Source organism: Eptatretus burgeri, chromosome 14, assembly GCF_056783735.1.
Source record: "Eptatretus burgeri isolate ZD-2024b chromosome 14, Ebu_testis_v1, whole genome shotgun sequence".
In the NCBI taxonomy this organism is placed as follows: Eukaryota; Metazoa; Chordata; class Myxini; order Myxiniformes; family Myxinidae; genus Eptatretus; species Eptatretus burgeri.
The window spans coordinates 64899277-64917686 of NC_140974.1; the positions used below are offsets into that span (position 1 = coordinate 64899277).

General features: G+C 46.4%; 1 protein-coding gene and 1 long non-coding RNA gene across 8 annotated transcripts in view; one reads left to right on the forward strand and one right to left on the reverse strand.

Annotated features, from left to right (window-relative positions):
- LOC147013440 (bisphosphoglycerate mutase-like) overlaps positions 1–18410 on the reverse strand; it is a 20455-nt gene continuing 2045 nt past the window's right edge. For 3 of the 5 annotated variants that reach the window (XM_085855285.1, XM_085855290.1, XM_085855288.1), the window contains exons 2-5: positions 2291–2397; positions 1938–2182; positions 1597–1858; positions 1–420 (exon numbers count right to left, since the gene is read on the reverse strand). In XM_085855285.1, coding sequence (XP_085711411.1) covers positions 245–420; positions 1597–1858; positions 1938–2182; positions 2291–2387 — 780 coding nt within the window. In that variant the 5' untranslated portion in view covers positions 2388–2397 and the 3' untranslated portion in view covers positions 1–244. Of the gene's footprint in view, positions 421–1596; positions 1859–1937; positions 2183–2290; positions 2398–6595; positions 6814–6848; positions 7006–18410 lie in introns of those variants that run through there. The other 2 variants (XM_085855289.1, XM_085855286.1) reach the window with 2 other exon arrangements.
- Positions 6754–13426, forward strand: LOC147013441 (uncharacterized). Of its 3 annotated transcripts, none has more exons than XR_015051338.1 (3): positions 6754–6859; positions 7033–7127; positions 13249–13426. It is a non-coding gene; the product is annotated as an uncharacterized LOC147013441 (long non-coding RNA). The 3 variants fall into 3 exon arrangements; XR_015051337.1 differs by lacking the exon at positions 13249–13426 and adding an exon at positions 9254–12684; XR_015051336.1 differs by lacking the exon at positions 13249–13426 and adding an exon at positions 11218–12675.

An 18410-nucleotide genomic window follows, 5' to 3' on the forward strand; every position in this document is an offset into this window, starting at 1 on the left:
TGCCTTTGAGATGATCCAGTTTTTAATTTCATAAATTAACGGAGAGAAAGCTGCCAGGTGAAACACAGGTAAACGAAAACATCTGTTGCATTCATGTTTACAACAAAACAAGGATGAATTAACTTCTCACACACAGAATGGAGAAACATTATCCTCTCCTCCACCCTCACGTAGGGCCACCACCTTCCCCCAGGGCCACCACCATCAACACTTTCCTTATATGCATCTCAAAGTTTCGTGTAAACTACTGGGATGGTTCAGCTTTGCCCTGTTCATCCATCCTGCGAATGGCATCTTCAATTGCTTTGGGGTCACCCAGGAAGTGATGCGAGTTCATGGGCTTCAGATCGGAAGTTAAGCTCAACAAAAGCGGCGTGGCAGTAGGGATAGACACACCCACTATGACATCATCTTCTATTTCTGCAATAACAGGAAAAAAAAAGAATCACACCATACTGCATTATAAAAAACAAGCTCAAATGAGATAAGATCCTCGTCTTCTTAATGATGACGTCATAAAAACGAATATGACGTCATTGTGATGTATCAGGTTTGCGATAAATTATCTGTGCTAATGCCCGGCTTGATTCCCGCAAACAAAATTCAAACAGCTTGCCTAGTTTCGGCGATAATGGTACAGGTGATTTCCATTAGCGGTGATATTATGACGTCAACTTTTTTTCTCGGAAGAATTTCCAAAATCGGAGATGGTTACTGCCTGCGTGTGGGCTTTCTGCATATACATGGCGAGTTTCACGAAGATCCGATGAAAACTCTGGGTTGTGAAAGAAAAAGTCAAAAAATAGGAATGACGTCATAAAAATTGATACGACGTCATAGTGATGCATCATCATATGTGCGGTAATTCATCTTTGCTAATGCCCTGTTCGATTCCCACAAACAATTCAAAAAGCTTGCCTAGTTTCGGAGATAATTTTTTAGGCGATTTCCATTAGCAGAGATATTTTGACGTCATAACTTTTTTTCTGGGAGGAATTTTCAAAATCGGAGATGGTTACTGCCTGCGCGTGGGCTTTCTGCATATACATGGCAAGTTTCACGAAGATCCGATGAAAACTGTGGGTTGTGAAAGAAAAAATGTTAAAAAATAGGAATGACGTCATAAAAATTGATACGACGTCATAGTGATGCATCATCATATGTGCGGTAATTCATCTCTGCAAATGCCCTGTTCGATTCCCTCAAACAGAATTCAAAAAGCTTGCCTAGTTTCGGAGATAATTTTTTCGGCGATTTCCATTAGCAGAGATATTTTGACGTCATAACTTTTTTTTTCTAGGAGGAATTTTCAAAATCGGAGATGGTTACTGTCTGCGCAGGGAATTTTTACATATATATGCCAAGTTTCAGGAAGTTTCGATGAAAACTGTGGGCTGTGAAACAAAAAAGTCCACAAGAACAAGATGAAGAACAACAACGTGAGTAAGACTTGGAGATCCTCCACGAGGACCTACAAACATGAAAAGTCCTTCAAGAAGTGAACATTTAGTAGGATCGTCTATCCTAACAAGTGTCAACCAGGGGAGTGAAAAAAGCCATTTTGTCACGACTCCCCAACATCTGAAACCTTCGTACCTTCAATCAATTTAAGCAGAGCGCGAATGCTATTTCCATGGGCGACTACCATGGTGATGCCCGAATTCTGCACGGTCGTGGCCATGGTCTCAGCCCAGTAGGGCTTGAGCCGGGAGACCACGTCCCGCAGGCTCTCGGCCACAGGCAGCTGCGAAGGTTCCACATCCGCATACCGTTGGTCTTCATATATTTCGGAGAAATGGAGGTGCGTGCGAGGAATAGGTGGAGGGCGGGCATCGTACGCACGCCGCCACCAACGTACCTGAGGGTTCGAAATACATGGACATGCAAGGACCCTTATGATGAACCGATGACATCGGCAGACTTATAAAACATCTTACCTTCTCTTCTCCATGTTCAGCTGCCAGCTCAGAACGATTCACTCCGATAAGACTCCCATAGTGTCTTTCGTTCAGTCGCCATGAGGACAAAATCGGAGGCATCTCTTTCCCAATCACCTTCTTCATTTCATCCAGAATGATCCGAGCGGTGTTGGTTGCTCTCCCCAGTACAGATGTGAACACGACATCAGGCCAGAGTTTCTGAGCTGCAAGAAGTTCACCGCACTCTTTTGCCTCATTCTCTCCTGGGAGGGAAATTGACGATTGAGCGAGGAGGGGGGGATCAGAATGCCTGAGAAAAGTTAGTTTTGGGGAAAACTTGGGAGATGAAAGGTGGAGAGGTGTTACCTGACCTTTTTGCGTGAGCGGTTTGTCCACCCAGCTGCAAAATTTGTTCTCTGCTCCCCAGGCTGCCTCTCCGTGTCTCACCAGAACCAGACGACGGGTCATAATGATGGATCTGCAAAAGAGGAGGTGAGGGTGAGATGCAACCTTCAGATTCTTATCTGTCATAATGCCCGTCAAAGACAAAGGTAACTTCACCTGCTGAGTTAGACCTCCCTCTAATAAATTTACAATGCCAAGGTGCATTCGATTGATGATGGCACCTACATCCATGTTCTATTTCTTAATACTAGTATACAAGCTTCTTGAATGTTTCACTGTTGTACAAATAAAACTAGAGACTTCATTAAACACCTCACCCCACACAGTCTTGAGAGAGAGAAAAAAAAAGGTGAAGCCAGTTTTGTAATCATTTTGATGCACAAAAAGCAACTCAGCATATCCATCGCTATGCCTCAAAAATCCTGACCCGAAATAAATAATAATAAAAAAAAACATCGATGGGGGCTTTGGTGCTGAGGTGTCGGTCACCAGACGGCGGTCTCCTTGGGTTAACCTGAGGCGGTTCCTTCGGGTAGGTGCCTGGAATGTCCTATCCCAAAGAGAGGATGATCACCTGTCTCCATTATCATCTGAGCTCAAAAATTTGGACATCGGTATTGCAGCACTCTCTGAGGTTCGGAGACCGGATTGCGGCGAGATCATGGTGGGTGGTTACACCGACTATTGGTCTGGTCGTTCTGATGGTTACCATGCCCAAGGAGTTGCTGTTGCTGCGTCCGATAAGCTGACTCCAATGATAATTGATTTAACACTGGTCAACGAGGGTATTGTTACGGCTGTGGAAATTTGCAATACACCATAAAGGGTCCTCAGGTGAGATATATCGATAAGTTCATGTGTAGTTAGCCCAAACCCGTTGTTTAGAGGGACTATGTGCGATTCATCCGAGCTGCGACGCTTTGAGTTAGCCATTTTTCTTTCTCTATTGTTATTTTGGACCATTAATCCGCCAACAACTCAAACACCACCACCTTTGCCTCTTTACCTCCACAACTCCATCCCGCAAACATCGCTTCACCGCCATTCCCAAACGACGCCCGCCAACCACCAAAACCACAGCAAACCCCCCACCACCTGTGCCTTTCTCCTTCCACAACCATCGACCACACCACCAGTCAACACCAAACGTCGTGCTGTCCAGGGCCCGTTCGGTAAATAATGCCGAACGCGTCGAGCCGCGGGTACGAATGCGTTCCTCTCAGGGAGAAATTCGGATCAGGCAGGGTTCACGCCCCTTTTTGCCCGACCAATGGCTGAACGTCGGATGGCGTGGCCCCGCCTCCAAGCGCAATGGATGTGAATTCCTCCCAGGAAGGAATTCGGATCAAAAGAGGCTCACGCCCCTTTTTGCCACGCCAATGGCTGAACAGAGGGTGGCGTGGCCCCGCCTCCAATCGCGTTTTGATCCTAAAATCTGCATACAATTTTAGGATACATAAAATCTGCATACATAAAAAAATCCTCCTCCGGTCTATAAAGATGTGAGCACAAGGCGACGAGCAGGGGTCGAGTGAAGACGGAGGTAGTCGTCGAGGTTGGAGAGTTGTAGTTTGGTGTCGTCTCGTCGTTGGAATCAAGCCACCTTCGCTCTCACAAGCGACCAAGCCAGCTAGCCATTCCCCTCGTTCGACCCTGAGCATCAACAATTCCCCCCCCCCCATCCGCGCTGAGATAGTGCCGGTGGCCCCGTTTATTCCCCACCCTAACCGTGGTGCCGACCCAACCGTGCTGGCGCGGAGCACGCCGGAGAGGGCTCACCGACCACACCAGGGGCATGGAGTTGGGGTGCAGCTGCGTGGACATTGTGGCTTGCCCGCCATCGCGTCACGAGGACGCGGGTAAGACCTTGTTGGTCTCATGGACCTGGCCGCCCCTCCAGGTTCCGCGCACATTTGGTCCACGGACCCCGCCTACCTCCCTGCCTTTGGGGAGGTCTTTTCTTTGCTTTTGAATGAATGCTGTGGCGCCGTCCGACAAGTATAATTGTTTAAGTGTTGTAAATAATTATAGTCGGTAGTAGTGCTTTTGCTTTTGTTGCATTTTGTGTCATTGCATTACTGCCTTACGTGCTTGTGTGTGTGAAATAAATGTGCATTGTGTGAACTGTTTCCCGTCTTGTTGCGTCCTTTCCTCTGTTTGAAAGTTCCATCTTGCATCACGTAAGGGATTGATAGTGGGTTGAAACACCCAATAAGTAATCTGAACCGTCGAGGTCGACAATAACTCCGCTCGGTTATCCCTGCAGCATGGAACGAGCCGCTTAAGCGGTTTGTGTCCGAAGTCGACCTGTGGCGAGGTACGATTGCCTGGTCGACCACTCGCGCAGGTACTTAGGTAGGTCGAATTTGGCGAGCAACCCTATCCTGCGCGGGTGGGCAATTGGCACGATCGTGGCGAGGTTAAACCCCCACCCGTGACTGGCTCCTGGCTGTAGTTCCCGGAGGGTCACGACTGAATTGTCCGTTCCGGTGGGCGACGCGTCGCGATTCGAGTTACGTGGCCGATCGCACGCCGGACGGGCCGAAATTCGTAACAGTATTATGAGACGAAGGATTCGTCACTCCTTGGATGTCGGTTCCCTGGTCTCTGGAAATGCTCCGACTGAAGCGAGTGATCTCACCGTGAAGGACGCGTTCTATGCCACGCTCGAATCTGTGGTTGATCAGTGCCCCAGGCGAGATTTCAATGCATCGACTGGAACTTGATAGGGTTCACCGCCATCTGCTTGAGCACCAGCATCCGGAGCAATCAGGCTTTATACCAAAGAGGTCAACGATTGACTGTATCCTTGCTCTTCGGGTCCTCACTGAACTCAGACGAGAGTTTCGGCAGGGGCTGCTTGCAGTTTATGTTGATCTCTGTAAAGCATTTGATTCAGTGAATGGGGATGCCCTCTGGAGGGTTATTGGTCTTCGTGTGGTGCCACCAAAACTGATCAATCTGATGTCTGAACTCGACTCTGGTACTGAGAGTGCTGTGAGATGTGGTGATACCATCTCTGACTTCATTCCAGTTGTTACTGGAGTTCGTCAGGGATGTGTACTGGTCCCCAAACTTTTCAGCACTTGTATGGACTGGATTCTGGGGAGGATGTCGGAGAGATCAAGCTGCGGTGCATCGTTTTGGAATGTCAAGATCTCTGACCTTGATTTCACAGATGATGCAGTTATCTTTGCGGAGACTCTAGATATCCTTTCGGGGGCCCTCGAGGTGCTGAATGAGGAGTCGGAGCCACTGGGATTACGGGTTTCCTGGGTCAAAACTAACATCCAGGCTTTCAATGACATCTTGGATGTTGCTATGTTGTCAAGTTGCCTGTTTGTGGCGAGGATGTTGAGGTCACGGAGAGATTCACTTACCTTGGCAGTGATATTCATGTCTTTGCCGGCTGTGAGCCAGAGGTCAATAGACGTCTGGGTCGGGCCTGGGGAGTCATGGATTCATTGGATCATGGGGTGTGGCGCTGTCAGGGCTTGTACAGGAGGACGAAAGTCCGAATCTTCAGGTCCTTGGTGCTTCCATTCTTGCTCTACAGATGTGAGACTTGGATTCTGACCAGGGATCTTATACGGAGACTTAATTCCTTCGGTACCAGGTCTCTTCAGATTATCCTTGGCCATCACTGATCAGACTTTGTGACCAACGAGCGGTTGCTCAGAGAGACTCGGATGAGATTTGTTACCTGCATAGTCCGTGAACGCCAGATGCGGCTGTATGGACATGTGGCTCGTTTTTCTGATGCTGATCCTGCTCACCAGATTCTCTCAGTGAGGGAGTCTCGTGAGTGGAGGAGGCCAGTGGGTCGACCACGTGCCTCGTGGTTGCAGCAGGTTGATCGGAATCTCAAGGAGATGGGGATGGGCCTGGCATCTGCCTGGGGGGTGGCCAGAAAGAGGCCCCTGGAGTACCGGCGGAAAGTGGACGCAGCGACGCGCTGCTCCGGCGCATGCTCCCATACCTGATCGAACCTGCAAAACCACCCTCATGGGGTCCGGAAACGAGCTATTAGCTGCTCAGGTGACCTCTGGAGACTGGTTCTCATTCTTGTAGTCTGCTGTAGGTTGACAGCTCTGCTGTATGGATCCGGATCCGGAAGGGCGGGGCCAAACCAAGGATCGGTAACCCGGGGAAACAGCGCCGTCATAGTCTCGAGCTTGGGGCTCGGCGCGTCCTCACAACAAACATGGTTTTCTTCACTGAAACGGATAAAACTGATTCCCGGGAACAAGAGTCTTCGACAGGTTACTTACTCCTGCTTCTGAGAACCTTCGTAAAGACAAAACAATGTCGGCAATGTGGTTATTTCCTTGAGTCGGTTGTACTTTCACGAACCCAAGGTCGCAGACAAGAGGGAACGGCAGACAAGAGGGAACGGCAGACAAGAGGGAACGGCAGACAAGAGGGAACGGCAGACAAGAGGGAACGGCAGACAAGAGGGAACGGCAGACAAGAGGGAACGGCAGACAAGAGGGAACGGCAGACGAGGTTCCACGAGGGAGGGACCTTGGTTTCGTGTGAGGAAGTCTTCAAACATTCATTGTGTAACCAACACCGAGTATCATCAACTCCGCCCGTTTGAACAATTTCTTGTTCCAGTTTGTAAGAAATTGATGTGAAATCGAATTCCGTGGGAAAGAAAAAGTGCTTCAGGAAGTTGTTTTTTTTACAATCCGTTTTGTCTCTTCAGGAATATTCAATCGGTTCATCGTAAAAAATAAATCGACAGGCTGTGGACAAGAGAAATAGAGAAAACAAGTAACTGGTTGAGAATCCTCAGATAAGGTAATGTGACTCCTCAAAATGAGGTGATTGTATTAATATGACGGGGTTCGGGAGGTCTGCCAATGAAACCCGCCGCCTATACACCGCACATGAAGCTTTCCACAGTGTGTGGAACATTACTTCAGTTTTTAACTCTTCAACATTTTAATCCTGTTTTATTTTATTCTTCACTGGTTAATGTAATTTCCTCCCTTGTAATCTGATTATTGCAATGAAATGAGCAATTAATATGATAAGAAAGCAAAATGGCGAGGTGTCAATATGTATACCCACACGGACGCAAAATTTGGTGAAGATCGTGCCAGCCCTATATTTTTCTATGATTTTCTTATGTACATACACATACATACATACATATACATACACATACATACAGATACACATATACATACATATACACATACATACACATACACACATACATACATACTTATACATACACATACATACAGATACACATATACATACACATACATACACATACATATACATACACATACATACAGATACACATATACATACATATACACATATACATATACACATACATACACATACACACATACTTATACATACTTATACATACACATACATACATACTTATACATACACATACATACAGATACACATATACATACACATACATACACATACATATACATACACATACATACAGATACACATATACATACATATACACATATACATATACACATACATACACATACACACATACTTATACATACTTATACATACACATACATACAGATACACATATACATACATATACACATATACATACACATACATACACATACATATACATACACATACATACAGATACACATATACATATACACATACATACACATACACACATACATACATACTTATACATACACATACATACAGATACACATATACATACATACACATACATACATACATATACATACACATACATACAGATACACATATACATACATATACACATATACATACATACACATATACATATACACATACATACACACATACATACATACTTATACATACACATACATACAGATACACATATACATATACACATACATACACACACACACATACATACATACACATACACACATACATACATACCCATACACATACACACATACATACATACATACACATATACACATACATACACATACACACATACATACATACATACACATACACATATACACATATACATATACAAACACATATATACACATACATATACATACATACATACATACATATACATACACATACATACATACACACACATACAATATACATACACATATACATACATACATAGACATACATACATGTACATACATAGACACAGACATACCAATACATACATATACAAACACACACACACAGACATACACATACATACATAGATATACACATACATATACATACACATACATCGACACATACACATACAGTCAAACATACAGAGACATGCATAGACACATACACATACATACATACATAGACATATACATGCATAGACACATACACATACATACATAGACATATACATGCATAGACACATACACATACATGCAGAGACACATACACATACATACATATACATACATGCATAGACATATACATGCATAGACACATACACATACATATACATGCATAGACACATACATATACACATACATACATTTACATAGACACATACACATACATATACATGCATAGACATATACATACACAGACATATACATGCATAGACACATACATATATAGACGTAAACATGCATAGACACATACACATACATAGACACATACACATACATATACATATATTGACATATACATGCATAGACACATACACATACATACATATACATACACATACATAGACATATACACATACATATACATATATATATTGTTACGGCTGTGGAAATTCGCATTACACCATAAAGGGCCCTCAGGTGAGATATCTCCATAGGTACATGTGTAGTTAGCCCAAACCCGTTGTTTTGAGGGAATTTATGTGATCCATTCGGGCTGCGACGCTTTGAGTTAGCCATTTTTCTGTTCTATCTTTTATTTCAAACAAACAGCATCTCAACAACCACGCGATCCCCACCTCAGCGCCAACCACACTACAACGACGCACCTCCACCACCTACGCTTCCACATCATCGCTTCTACAACCATTCGCAAACACCACCACCTTCGCCTTTACCTTCACAACTTCATCCCACATCATTGCTTCTACGGCCATTCCCAAACACCACCAGTCAACACCAAACGTCATGTTCCCGGAGCCGTTCGGCCATGGAGGCCAAACGCGTCGATCCGCGGATCAGGAATGCTTCACACCCACTTCTCCTCCGTCCAATGGGCAAGCGCGAGGCGGCTTGGCCCCACCTCCAGGCACGTGTAGGTGAATTCCGTCGATGTCCGGCTTTGCAAATTTTAGGATCAGGGGATGTTCAAACCCATTTTTGCCCGACCAATGGCTGACCAGGGGGGGGGTGGTGTGGCCCTGCCTCCAATCGTGTTCTGATCCGGGAATTTGCATATCGCCGCCTCCTGAGAGCTATAAAGGTGCGAGCGGAAGGCGACTCGCGAGAGGAATGTGGAACTGGTGGAGCTAAGCGTAAGCGTGAGAGTTGAGCTGGAAGAAGTGGAGTGCACGCGGTGGAGCTGCAGGCGGTGGGTTGGGGCAAGGGAGCTCGGGTCCAAGGCGAGGACGGCGGTCGGCGACGAGGTTGCGGTGTGGGGGATCGCTCGTCTCGTCGCGGGATCCAAGCCAGCCAGCCACTCCCCTCCCCCAGGGAAAAACAATTTCCCCTTCCCCCGCGCTGAGATAGTGCAAAGGGGGCCCCGTTCCTACCCCACCCCAAACGTGGTGCCAACGAGCACGCCAGGGGCACGGAGTCGGGGCACAGTGGCGTGGACATTTTGCGGCTTGCCCGCCAACGTGTCACGAGGACGTGGGTAAGACCTCCCCGGTCTCGCGGACCTGGCCGCTCCTCTAGGTCCCGCGCACATTTGGCCTACGGGCCTGTCTGCCTCCTTGTCTCTGAGGGTGGCTTCCTTCTTTTACTTTTGTGTAAATGTGTGTTGGCGCCGTCTGTGAAGTAAAACTGTGTAAGTGTTGCCGTGTGTACGTGTTAGGTCGGTGTCAACTGTTTTCTTCTTGCCTTTGCTTTTTGTGTATAGCTGTATATACATGCTTTCCGTGTGTCGCGTAATAAAATGCTTGCTTGTTGAACTGTGCCCGTTTCGCTTCGTCTTTTCTCCATTTGAATCTCCATCTTGCATCACGTAAGGGGTTCGTAGTGGGTGCAACATCCCGGTAATTAATCTGAACCATCCAGGTCGACGATAACACCGCTCGGTTATCCCGATAGTATGGAACGGGCTGCCCAAGCGGCTCGTGTCCGGAGTCGACCTGTGGCGAGGTACGATCGCCCGGTTTACCATCCGCGTGGGTACTTAGGTCGGTCGAGTTTGGCGAACAACCCTACCCTACGCGGGTAGCCGATTGGCACGATTGTGGTGAGGTCGAAAGGCCCACCCTTGACTAGCTCCCAGCGTTGGTCCGAGAGGGTCACAACAGAATTGTCCGTCCGGTGGGCAACGTGCCGCGATTAGAGTTACGTGGCCGTTCGCACACCGACGGGCGCGAATTCGCAACAATATACATAGACACATACACATACATACATACACACATAAATAGACACATACAGAGAATTGCGTATTTAATAAAGTAGGATGTCATTAATGTCATCATCGTCGTCGTCGTCATTATCATCAGCATCACTATTATCATCGTCTTCATTATCAACGGCATCACATTATCATCATCTCTGTGGAAGTAAAAGTCGTCCTGTGTATATTGTTACGGCTGTGGAAATTCGCAATGCACTATAAAGGGTCCTCAGGTGAGATATATTGGTAAGTTCATGTGTAGTTAGCCCAAACCCTTTGTTTAGAGGGAATATATGTGATCCATTCGGGCTGCGATTCTTCAGTTGATCGTTTTTCTTTTGCTGTCGTTATTTTGGTGCAGGAACAACAACGAACATCGCCACAACCAACATCTCAACGATCACGCCATTCACTACACGACACCACCTTCCACAACTACGCTACCACCATCTTCGCCACTCTCCATTCAACGAGCACCGTGCGGTCACGATCTCCGCGGGACGGATGAAAGGAACGGAGTGGCAGCAGCAACAAGGGTGCGAAGGGGCATCTCCCGCCCAAAACTCCCGCTTAAATATCACCCGCCAAGATCTCCCGCCCAAACGCCCGCGCAAATATCTCCCGCCCGAATCTTCCTTCCCTCGTCGTACGGCGCGTGGAGAAGAAAACCAACAATGCCTGTGGGGTTTTCCCGCCATTTTTCCCCGCGTTTGGTGAGAAAGGGGGAGGGGTGGCGCGTCCTCTCCCGATTGGTGGATGCGCAGTGTGACGCTGCCGGGGGAGAGGAACGCCCCCCTTCGAGGCATTTCTGGAAGCGTCTCGAAGGAAGGAGGAGCCAAGAATGGGGCGGGGCGTAGGGCAGAGCGAAGGGCGGAGCCCGACCTTACAAAAGGCGTGGGCGTGGAGAGTCCCGGTTCCCTTGTCCCTGGAGGAGAATTGTCGAGAGTTGTTGGAGAGCCGCTGGTCAGTTGTCCCTGAGTGAGAATTGTGGAGAGTCGCTGATCGCTTGTCCCTGAAGGAGAATTGTCGAGAGTTGTTGGAGAGTCCCTATTTATGGTTCGTTCGTTCGGAGGAAGAGGTTGAGGTTCTGTTCGTTCGTTCGGGTCTGGTCGTGGTCGGGTGAAGGTCGTCAAATTGCCACGGGTCGTCGAACCTGGCCCCTGGTGATTGTTCCTGTTCGGAGTCGGTGCAGGCCGAGACCCCGCTAGTGGGACGGAGCGCCTGCCATTTCCCCACCCCCCCCCCCCCCGTACCGAGATAGCGGCGAAAACCCAGCCCATTCCCCCAAAACCCTGTCCGAGCTGTCAGGCAGATGACACGTGCAGGCGCAAGGCATGAGCCCAGTGGACCACGCCGGAGGGACTCGGAGTTGCGGTTGCCAAGGGCTGGACGACACGCTCAGGGAAGTCGCGACTTCCTTTTCTTTTGGGGTTTTGTGTAAATGTCTGTGTGTGGCACCAGTCTGGTGAAGTAAAATTGTATAAGTGTTCTGTGTAGTAAATCATATTCGGTTGTAGCTCTGCATTGTTCCTTGCTTGTGTTTCTTTACGGTGATTGTAAATACATGTAAATACATGTGTAAATAATAATAAATACTTTTATTGTATCCCTGTGACTGTAATATACGTGCCTTCCGTGCTTCCGTATTAAATGTGCTTGTCCGATTGTTCCCCGTTTTGCTTCGTCTTTTCCTTTTATTGAATCTCCATCTTGCATCATGTAAGGGATTGGTAGTGGGTTTAAAACGCCCGGTAAATAATCTGAACCGTCAAGGTCGACGATAACTCCGCTCGGTTATCCCTGTAGCACGGAACGAGCCGCTTAAGCGGTTCGTGTCTGGAGTCGACCTGTGGCGTGGTACAACTCCTCGGTACGCTATCTGTGCGGGTACTTCGGTAAATCGACCATTCGGCGATCGGACCCTATTTCGCGTGGGTAGAATGCGGACTGAGTTGTAGTGGGGTTAAACCCCCACCCGTGACTAGCTCCCAGCGTTGTTCCGAGAGGGTCACGACTGAATTGCACGTTCGGTGGGCGAAGTGGCCGCTATTGGTTAAAAGCGGTCGTTCGCACGCCGGCGGGGCGTGAATTCGCAACAATATGTTTCCGATGTACAGGTGTGGTTGTGTTTTGTATGCACGGGATGGGTAAGAATGAAAATCTTGCTCAACGACAAACCTGCTGTGATGTGTCTACAAACATCTTGCAGCGTTTTCACAATCACCACCACACTGGGGTTTTGCTATTTTAGGGCTTTTAAAAATAATGTCATCCGAGCCTTCTCCATCAACGAAGCTTTCTGTGTTTGTTCAAGGCAACGACCTGTGAGCACATATCAGCGTGGCCGGCCATGAAATAATAACATGACATCACAGTTTTCCTTTCATTGCAGGATGGTGATTCCACAGGGGACAGGAGATATCATCCATCAAGGGAATCTTGTGGGGGGAAAAATCTGTTTAGTAATATTTCTGTTCAGATTGCTGCCTATCAATGAACATGCAGCTTTCAAACAATGCCCACGTCCATTTGAGTACGATTACACACACGCACACACACATATATATATATATATATATATATATATATATATATATATATATATACATACATATAGTCGTGGATCCGGGGCTCGAGGCTTGCCACAAGGGGAAGCACTCGGGTCCCTGCTGAACGCCCGGTCCTGAGGCCGCCGGGCACAGACAACTCCACGTACCGGCAGCTTGCTCGGCAACCACAAATGCGAATTGGCACAGCTAATCCAGGCAGGATTACACTACTTCATGTGATACCTTACATGTGGACGGCCGGCTAATCTGGGCCAGTGCCCTAAGCACACACTCAGATTACTGCCGAGCATCACAGTGAGTGTGCGCTGGGTGACAAAGCAAATTATTGGGGTAGAACGTCCCGTCTAACGTTACTTGTGAACTGCATCGGACCGATTAAGGAAAAGACAACCGAGACAGATTGAAAATAGCAACAAATAATTATTTATTAAAAACACATAGGCAAGCAAGCAATCATTTAAAAACAAGTATTTATAAGCAAGAAAGCTAAAAGGTACGTAAGAGCAGATTTTTAAAAAAATATTTATTTATTTTTTAACCTGGTGTTGGCTTAGTGGTGAGGGTGGCGGCTTGGGATGCTAGGGTCCTGAGTGTAAGCCCCGTTGGCCGCTGAATTAAAAATACACCAGGAGGTTGACTCAGCCTTTCATCCTTCCGAGGTCGGCAAAATGAGTACCAGTGTACTGATAAGGGGGGACACTGCATCAGCGGCATAGCTGCGTCCCAACCAATGATGCAACCAGCAGCCACAGGCTGCACTCGATAGAGAGAGAGAAACTGGCAGGGTGTCCTTCAGGTATGCACATTCATGTCTAAGTTGTCCAGCTTGGGTTTGAATCCCGACGCAGCTGTAAACTATCATCCCAGTGCTTCACATGCAAAGTGATTCATCAATATCTGGAATTTCATTCAGGCAGATTGGCTTGGACTGAGCAGCCACCTCTCTTCAGAACTGGTCTTCCAAAATCTGCTCTCGAAACCTGCCCTTCATAATAATTCAGCCTGGGAATCCTTCCACAGAAACCTGCTCTCCCTTATGCACAGATTCATCCCATCTCATTTTCAGTTATTTTACCCATCCTCTCGCCCTTGGTACACCGAATCCTTTGTTGAGGCAGTTGCCTTAAAACAACTCACATGCTCCTCCTGGAAGGCAAATCCGACTGAAGGCAACCTCAGATCATTAAACAAAGCCCGCAGCAAATGTGTGTCCACTCTTAGGAGAGCCAGAAAACAATATCTGTCAAACCTCAAGATTGAACTTTCAAACCTGTCTCACTCTTCTAAAACCTGGTGGTGCCTTGTCAAGTCTGTCTCCAGAGCATACTCCCCTTCCCTCTTCAAATGGCACCACAGCCAACTCCATTTGTGAGAAGGCCGAATGGCTCAATTATGTGTTTGCTTCAAAATCTTGTGTCCCTTACCCCACACTCTCGGTACCCATCCTTCCCAGTCATACCCGAATGCTCCTGGACTTTGGTGATTTTGCACTTGAAAAGGGGGTAAATTTCTGGAAACCCACAACGATGATTTGGCCACTGGACCGGGCAGCATCAGCTCACGCGTCAAAAAACCTGCTCTGCTGCTCTTGCACATCCTCTCTCTCTCTCTCTCTCTCTCTCTCTCTCTCTCTCTCTCTCTCTCTCTCTCTCTCTCTCTCTCTCTCTCTCTCTGCCCTTTTCACCCTGTCACTTACCCTAAGTCATACTCCATCTGCTTGGAAATCAGCCAACATCACAGCATTACATAAACAAGAATGACTGCACTGTGGTCACAACCCGTGACACAAAATATTTATTTTTCACCTTCTCTGTCAATTCAATTCCCTCATCCTTGCTGTTGAACCCCGGTTAAAATAGGTGTACCATATCCCTGCGTCGTAAGAGGCGACCAGGGTTGTGTCAGGAAGGGCATCCGGCGTAAAACATGTGCCAAATCACTATGCGGATCATACGGATGATTCGCTGTGGCGACCCCTAAAGGGAGCAGCCGAAAGAAGAAGAAGAAGATCCTTGCTGTTGTACGACTCAGATTACATTCTCCAATCTGTCCCTTGTGCTGTGTCTATCCCGTGTTCCCAAGTGAATGAATAAGATTAGATAGAGCCGTGTCTGTCCTGCGCTTCCTTGTGAATGAATATGATTAGATAGAGCCGTGTCTGTCCTGTGCTTCCTTGTGAATGAATATGATTAGATAGAGCCGTGTCTGTCCTGTGCTTCCTTGTGAATGAATATGATTAGATAGATAAAATTAATAGTGTTACCTTTATATCCATTATCTTCAGTGTTGTCGTGTATGTGTGTGGAGGTCAATCTCCTCTATTCCCCCCACTATCTCTGTTGTTATAAACAACAGTTGTCTCAAGTTAAGCCTGGTGTTGGCTTCGTGGTTAGAGTGGTGGCTTGGGATCCTAGGGTCCTGAGTTCAAGCCCCGTTGGCTGCTGAATTAACACCAGGGGGTTGACTCAGCCTGTCATCCTTCCGAGGTCGGTGAAATGAGTACCAGTGTACTGGTCCTGGTGTATGCCCCGGTAAGAATAGGTGTACCATATCCCTGTGTGTTGTAAGAGGCGACCAGGGTTGGTGTCAGGAAGGGCATCCGGCTATAAAACATTTCCTCAAGAAAAAGCCCAACCCCTGCACAGCAGGGAAAAATGGCTGTAAAACGGTCATTTTTTTTTGTCTGAAGTTGTTGCCTGTCCATCCAGGGTGTAGCTTGGCTCACTGACCCGACTCCACCTACAATTGTAACCTGAGAAAAAAATCCAATCATACGTCAGCCATTTTGGTATTATGGTGTGCCGAAGACATGTCCAGAAATGTCATCTTAACATATTCACAATCGCCATGCCTGGGCACCTGATAAGTTTTTCCGTTCAGTGTAAGACAATCAAGGCGACTGTGAAAAGGATCAAGTATCGAAAGGTCAGAGCAGATTGACAACACGGGCCTTGAGAACGCGATGCCACTTATAGGCCTCAGGCTTCAGGCCTAGGGCCTAAGGCTTCAGGTCTCTCGTGTGCATTTGAAGACTGAACAACATGTCTTCTATAAAGAAAGAAAGGTACGTTTTGATTAAAACGCATGCAGAGGAAATTCGGTAATGCATGTTATTTTCAGGAGCGATCAATTCAGCAATCTATTGCCTATACACCGCTCAAAGAAAATTTTTCATACACTCAAGAGGACTTCTGAGTTCTTTTACATTTGAAAACTGAACAACTCATCATCTATCATGAAAGAAAGGTACGTTTTGATTACAACCCATGCAGAGGAAAGAAAATACTGTAGTCATGATTCATATTTGAAGTCTATCTATCTATAATTCCAGCAATCTCTGTGTGTCTGTCTGTCTGTGACCGCTGTTTCTCGACGACCACTGCTCCGATCTAATTGAAACTTACCAGGTATATTTCTGGGGACCTGTGGATGTGCCTTTTCAAGGTTTTATATTAATCGGACAAGTGGTTCCCAAGTTATGGCCATTTATTTACCAAACCAATGACAGGACACGGTGCTATGATGTCACAATTGACATCACAATTCTTCTTCTTCTTATTATTATTTTTTTGCACGTACGGCCATGCACTAGTAATTAAAAAAACTCCAACCTATCCATTTATGCCACGAGTGGCACCGTTGGTCCATTGGACCAAATTTTTGTTGGTCTTCAAGGCCTTGTGACATACCTGCCTGCTGTACTGCTTGAGCGTTAGCTTTCCCTTCACCAAGCCAAGATGAGCTTGGGTTCAGGGCGGGGATTATACGTTCGTTATTATTAGTGCCAAATTATCCGACTTGTTATTGTTGTTAATATTATATGTGTTTTGTTACAATGTTATCATTATTTTTGTTATTTCTTTTATATTTACAATGCCATGCCATGGAAGGACCTATTTAGCTGCTCTATACACCTTAACATGGCGTGCGTTTAAAACATGGGAATTCTTCCGGGTTATTTGTATTTAATTAGCCTAATCAGCTTAGGAGATCATGATGATCATTTCGGTGTATCACATTCCATATCAGAACGCTCCAGTAAAACCACAAAAAAAAACATGCTTCACACACACACCTTATCCATTTATAGGAGATACACCGGTGAAAAAAATGGAGGGTTGTTGTCTGTAATTTTGGTTTTCGCCCGAGTTTTCAAGGCTGAGTAGTGTACAAATACAGGATTTATAAAGAAACTGTATTTCACAAATACGTATCTAGCCTGTGGCCAAATCCCCACTCAGCTATAAACTGACATCCCAGTCGGTGTTTTACAGGCAGAATGATTTATCAATGAGTGTGCCGTCCCTCGGATGGACATTAAACTGGGCATCACGTCTGCCCGCATTAGTCGGTGGATGTTAAAGATCCCACGGTGTCCTTCGTGAAGGGCTTGCCAGCACCAGAAACAAATTCCAAATTTCTGCTGTAACCTATGGTAGGCACTGCATCATTGGCACAGCTGTGTCCACAGCAAATGATGTCCCACACAGCCATGTGCTGCACAAGAAGGAATATGGGAGTACTCCGATGCTCTGCCCAGAGTATGGGCCTCCATCACCATCATGTTATTTATATTTATTCTATTGGCATCTGATTGTGGACGAACCGTAACCAAAAAAATAAAATGAAATAAAATACTTGTGAGTGAAAACGAGTTGCAAAATCATTATTTTGTATCCACATGGAATTGGTTCGTTCTCCAACTTACTCTCACAGCCGCTTCATTTTGTTCGATAAGCTTTATTCAGAATGACCAGACTCGGTGGTGTCATGGTTCGAGTATCCACTCTGAGTCTGGGAGGTCGGCTGAGTCACACCAAAGACTTTAAAAATGGTACGTGCTGCTTCCTTGTTTGAAGCTCAGAATTGAAAAGGGATAGAGCACGGACAAACAACCACAGGTTGGTAATCATAGCGCAGGCTTTGATGGGCCTAATAGCCTCCTCCTGTGTCGTAGTTCCTTGTAGCTACTCATATTTAATAT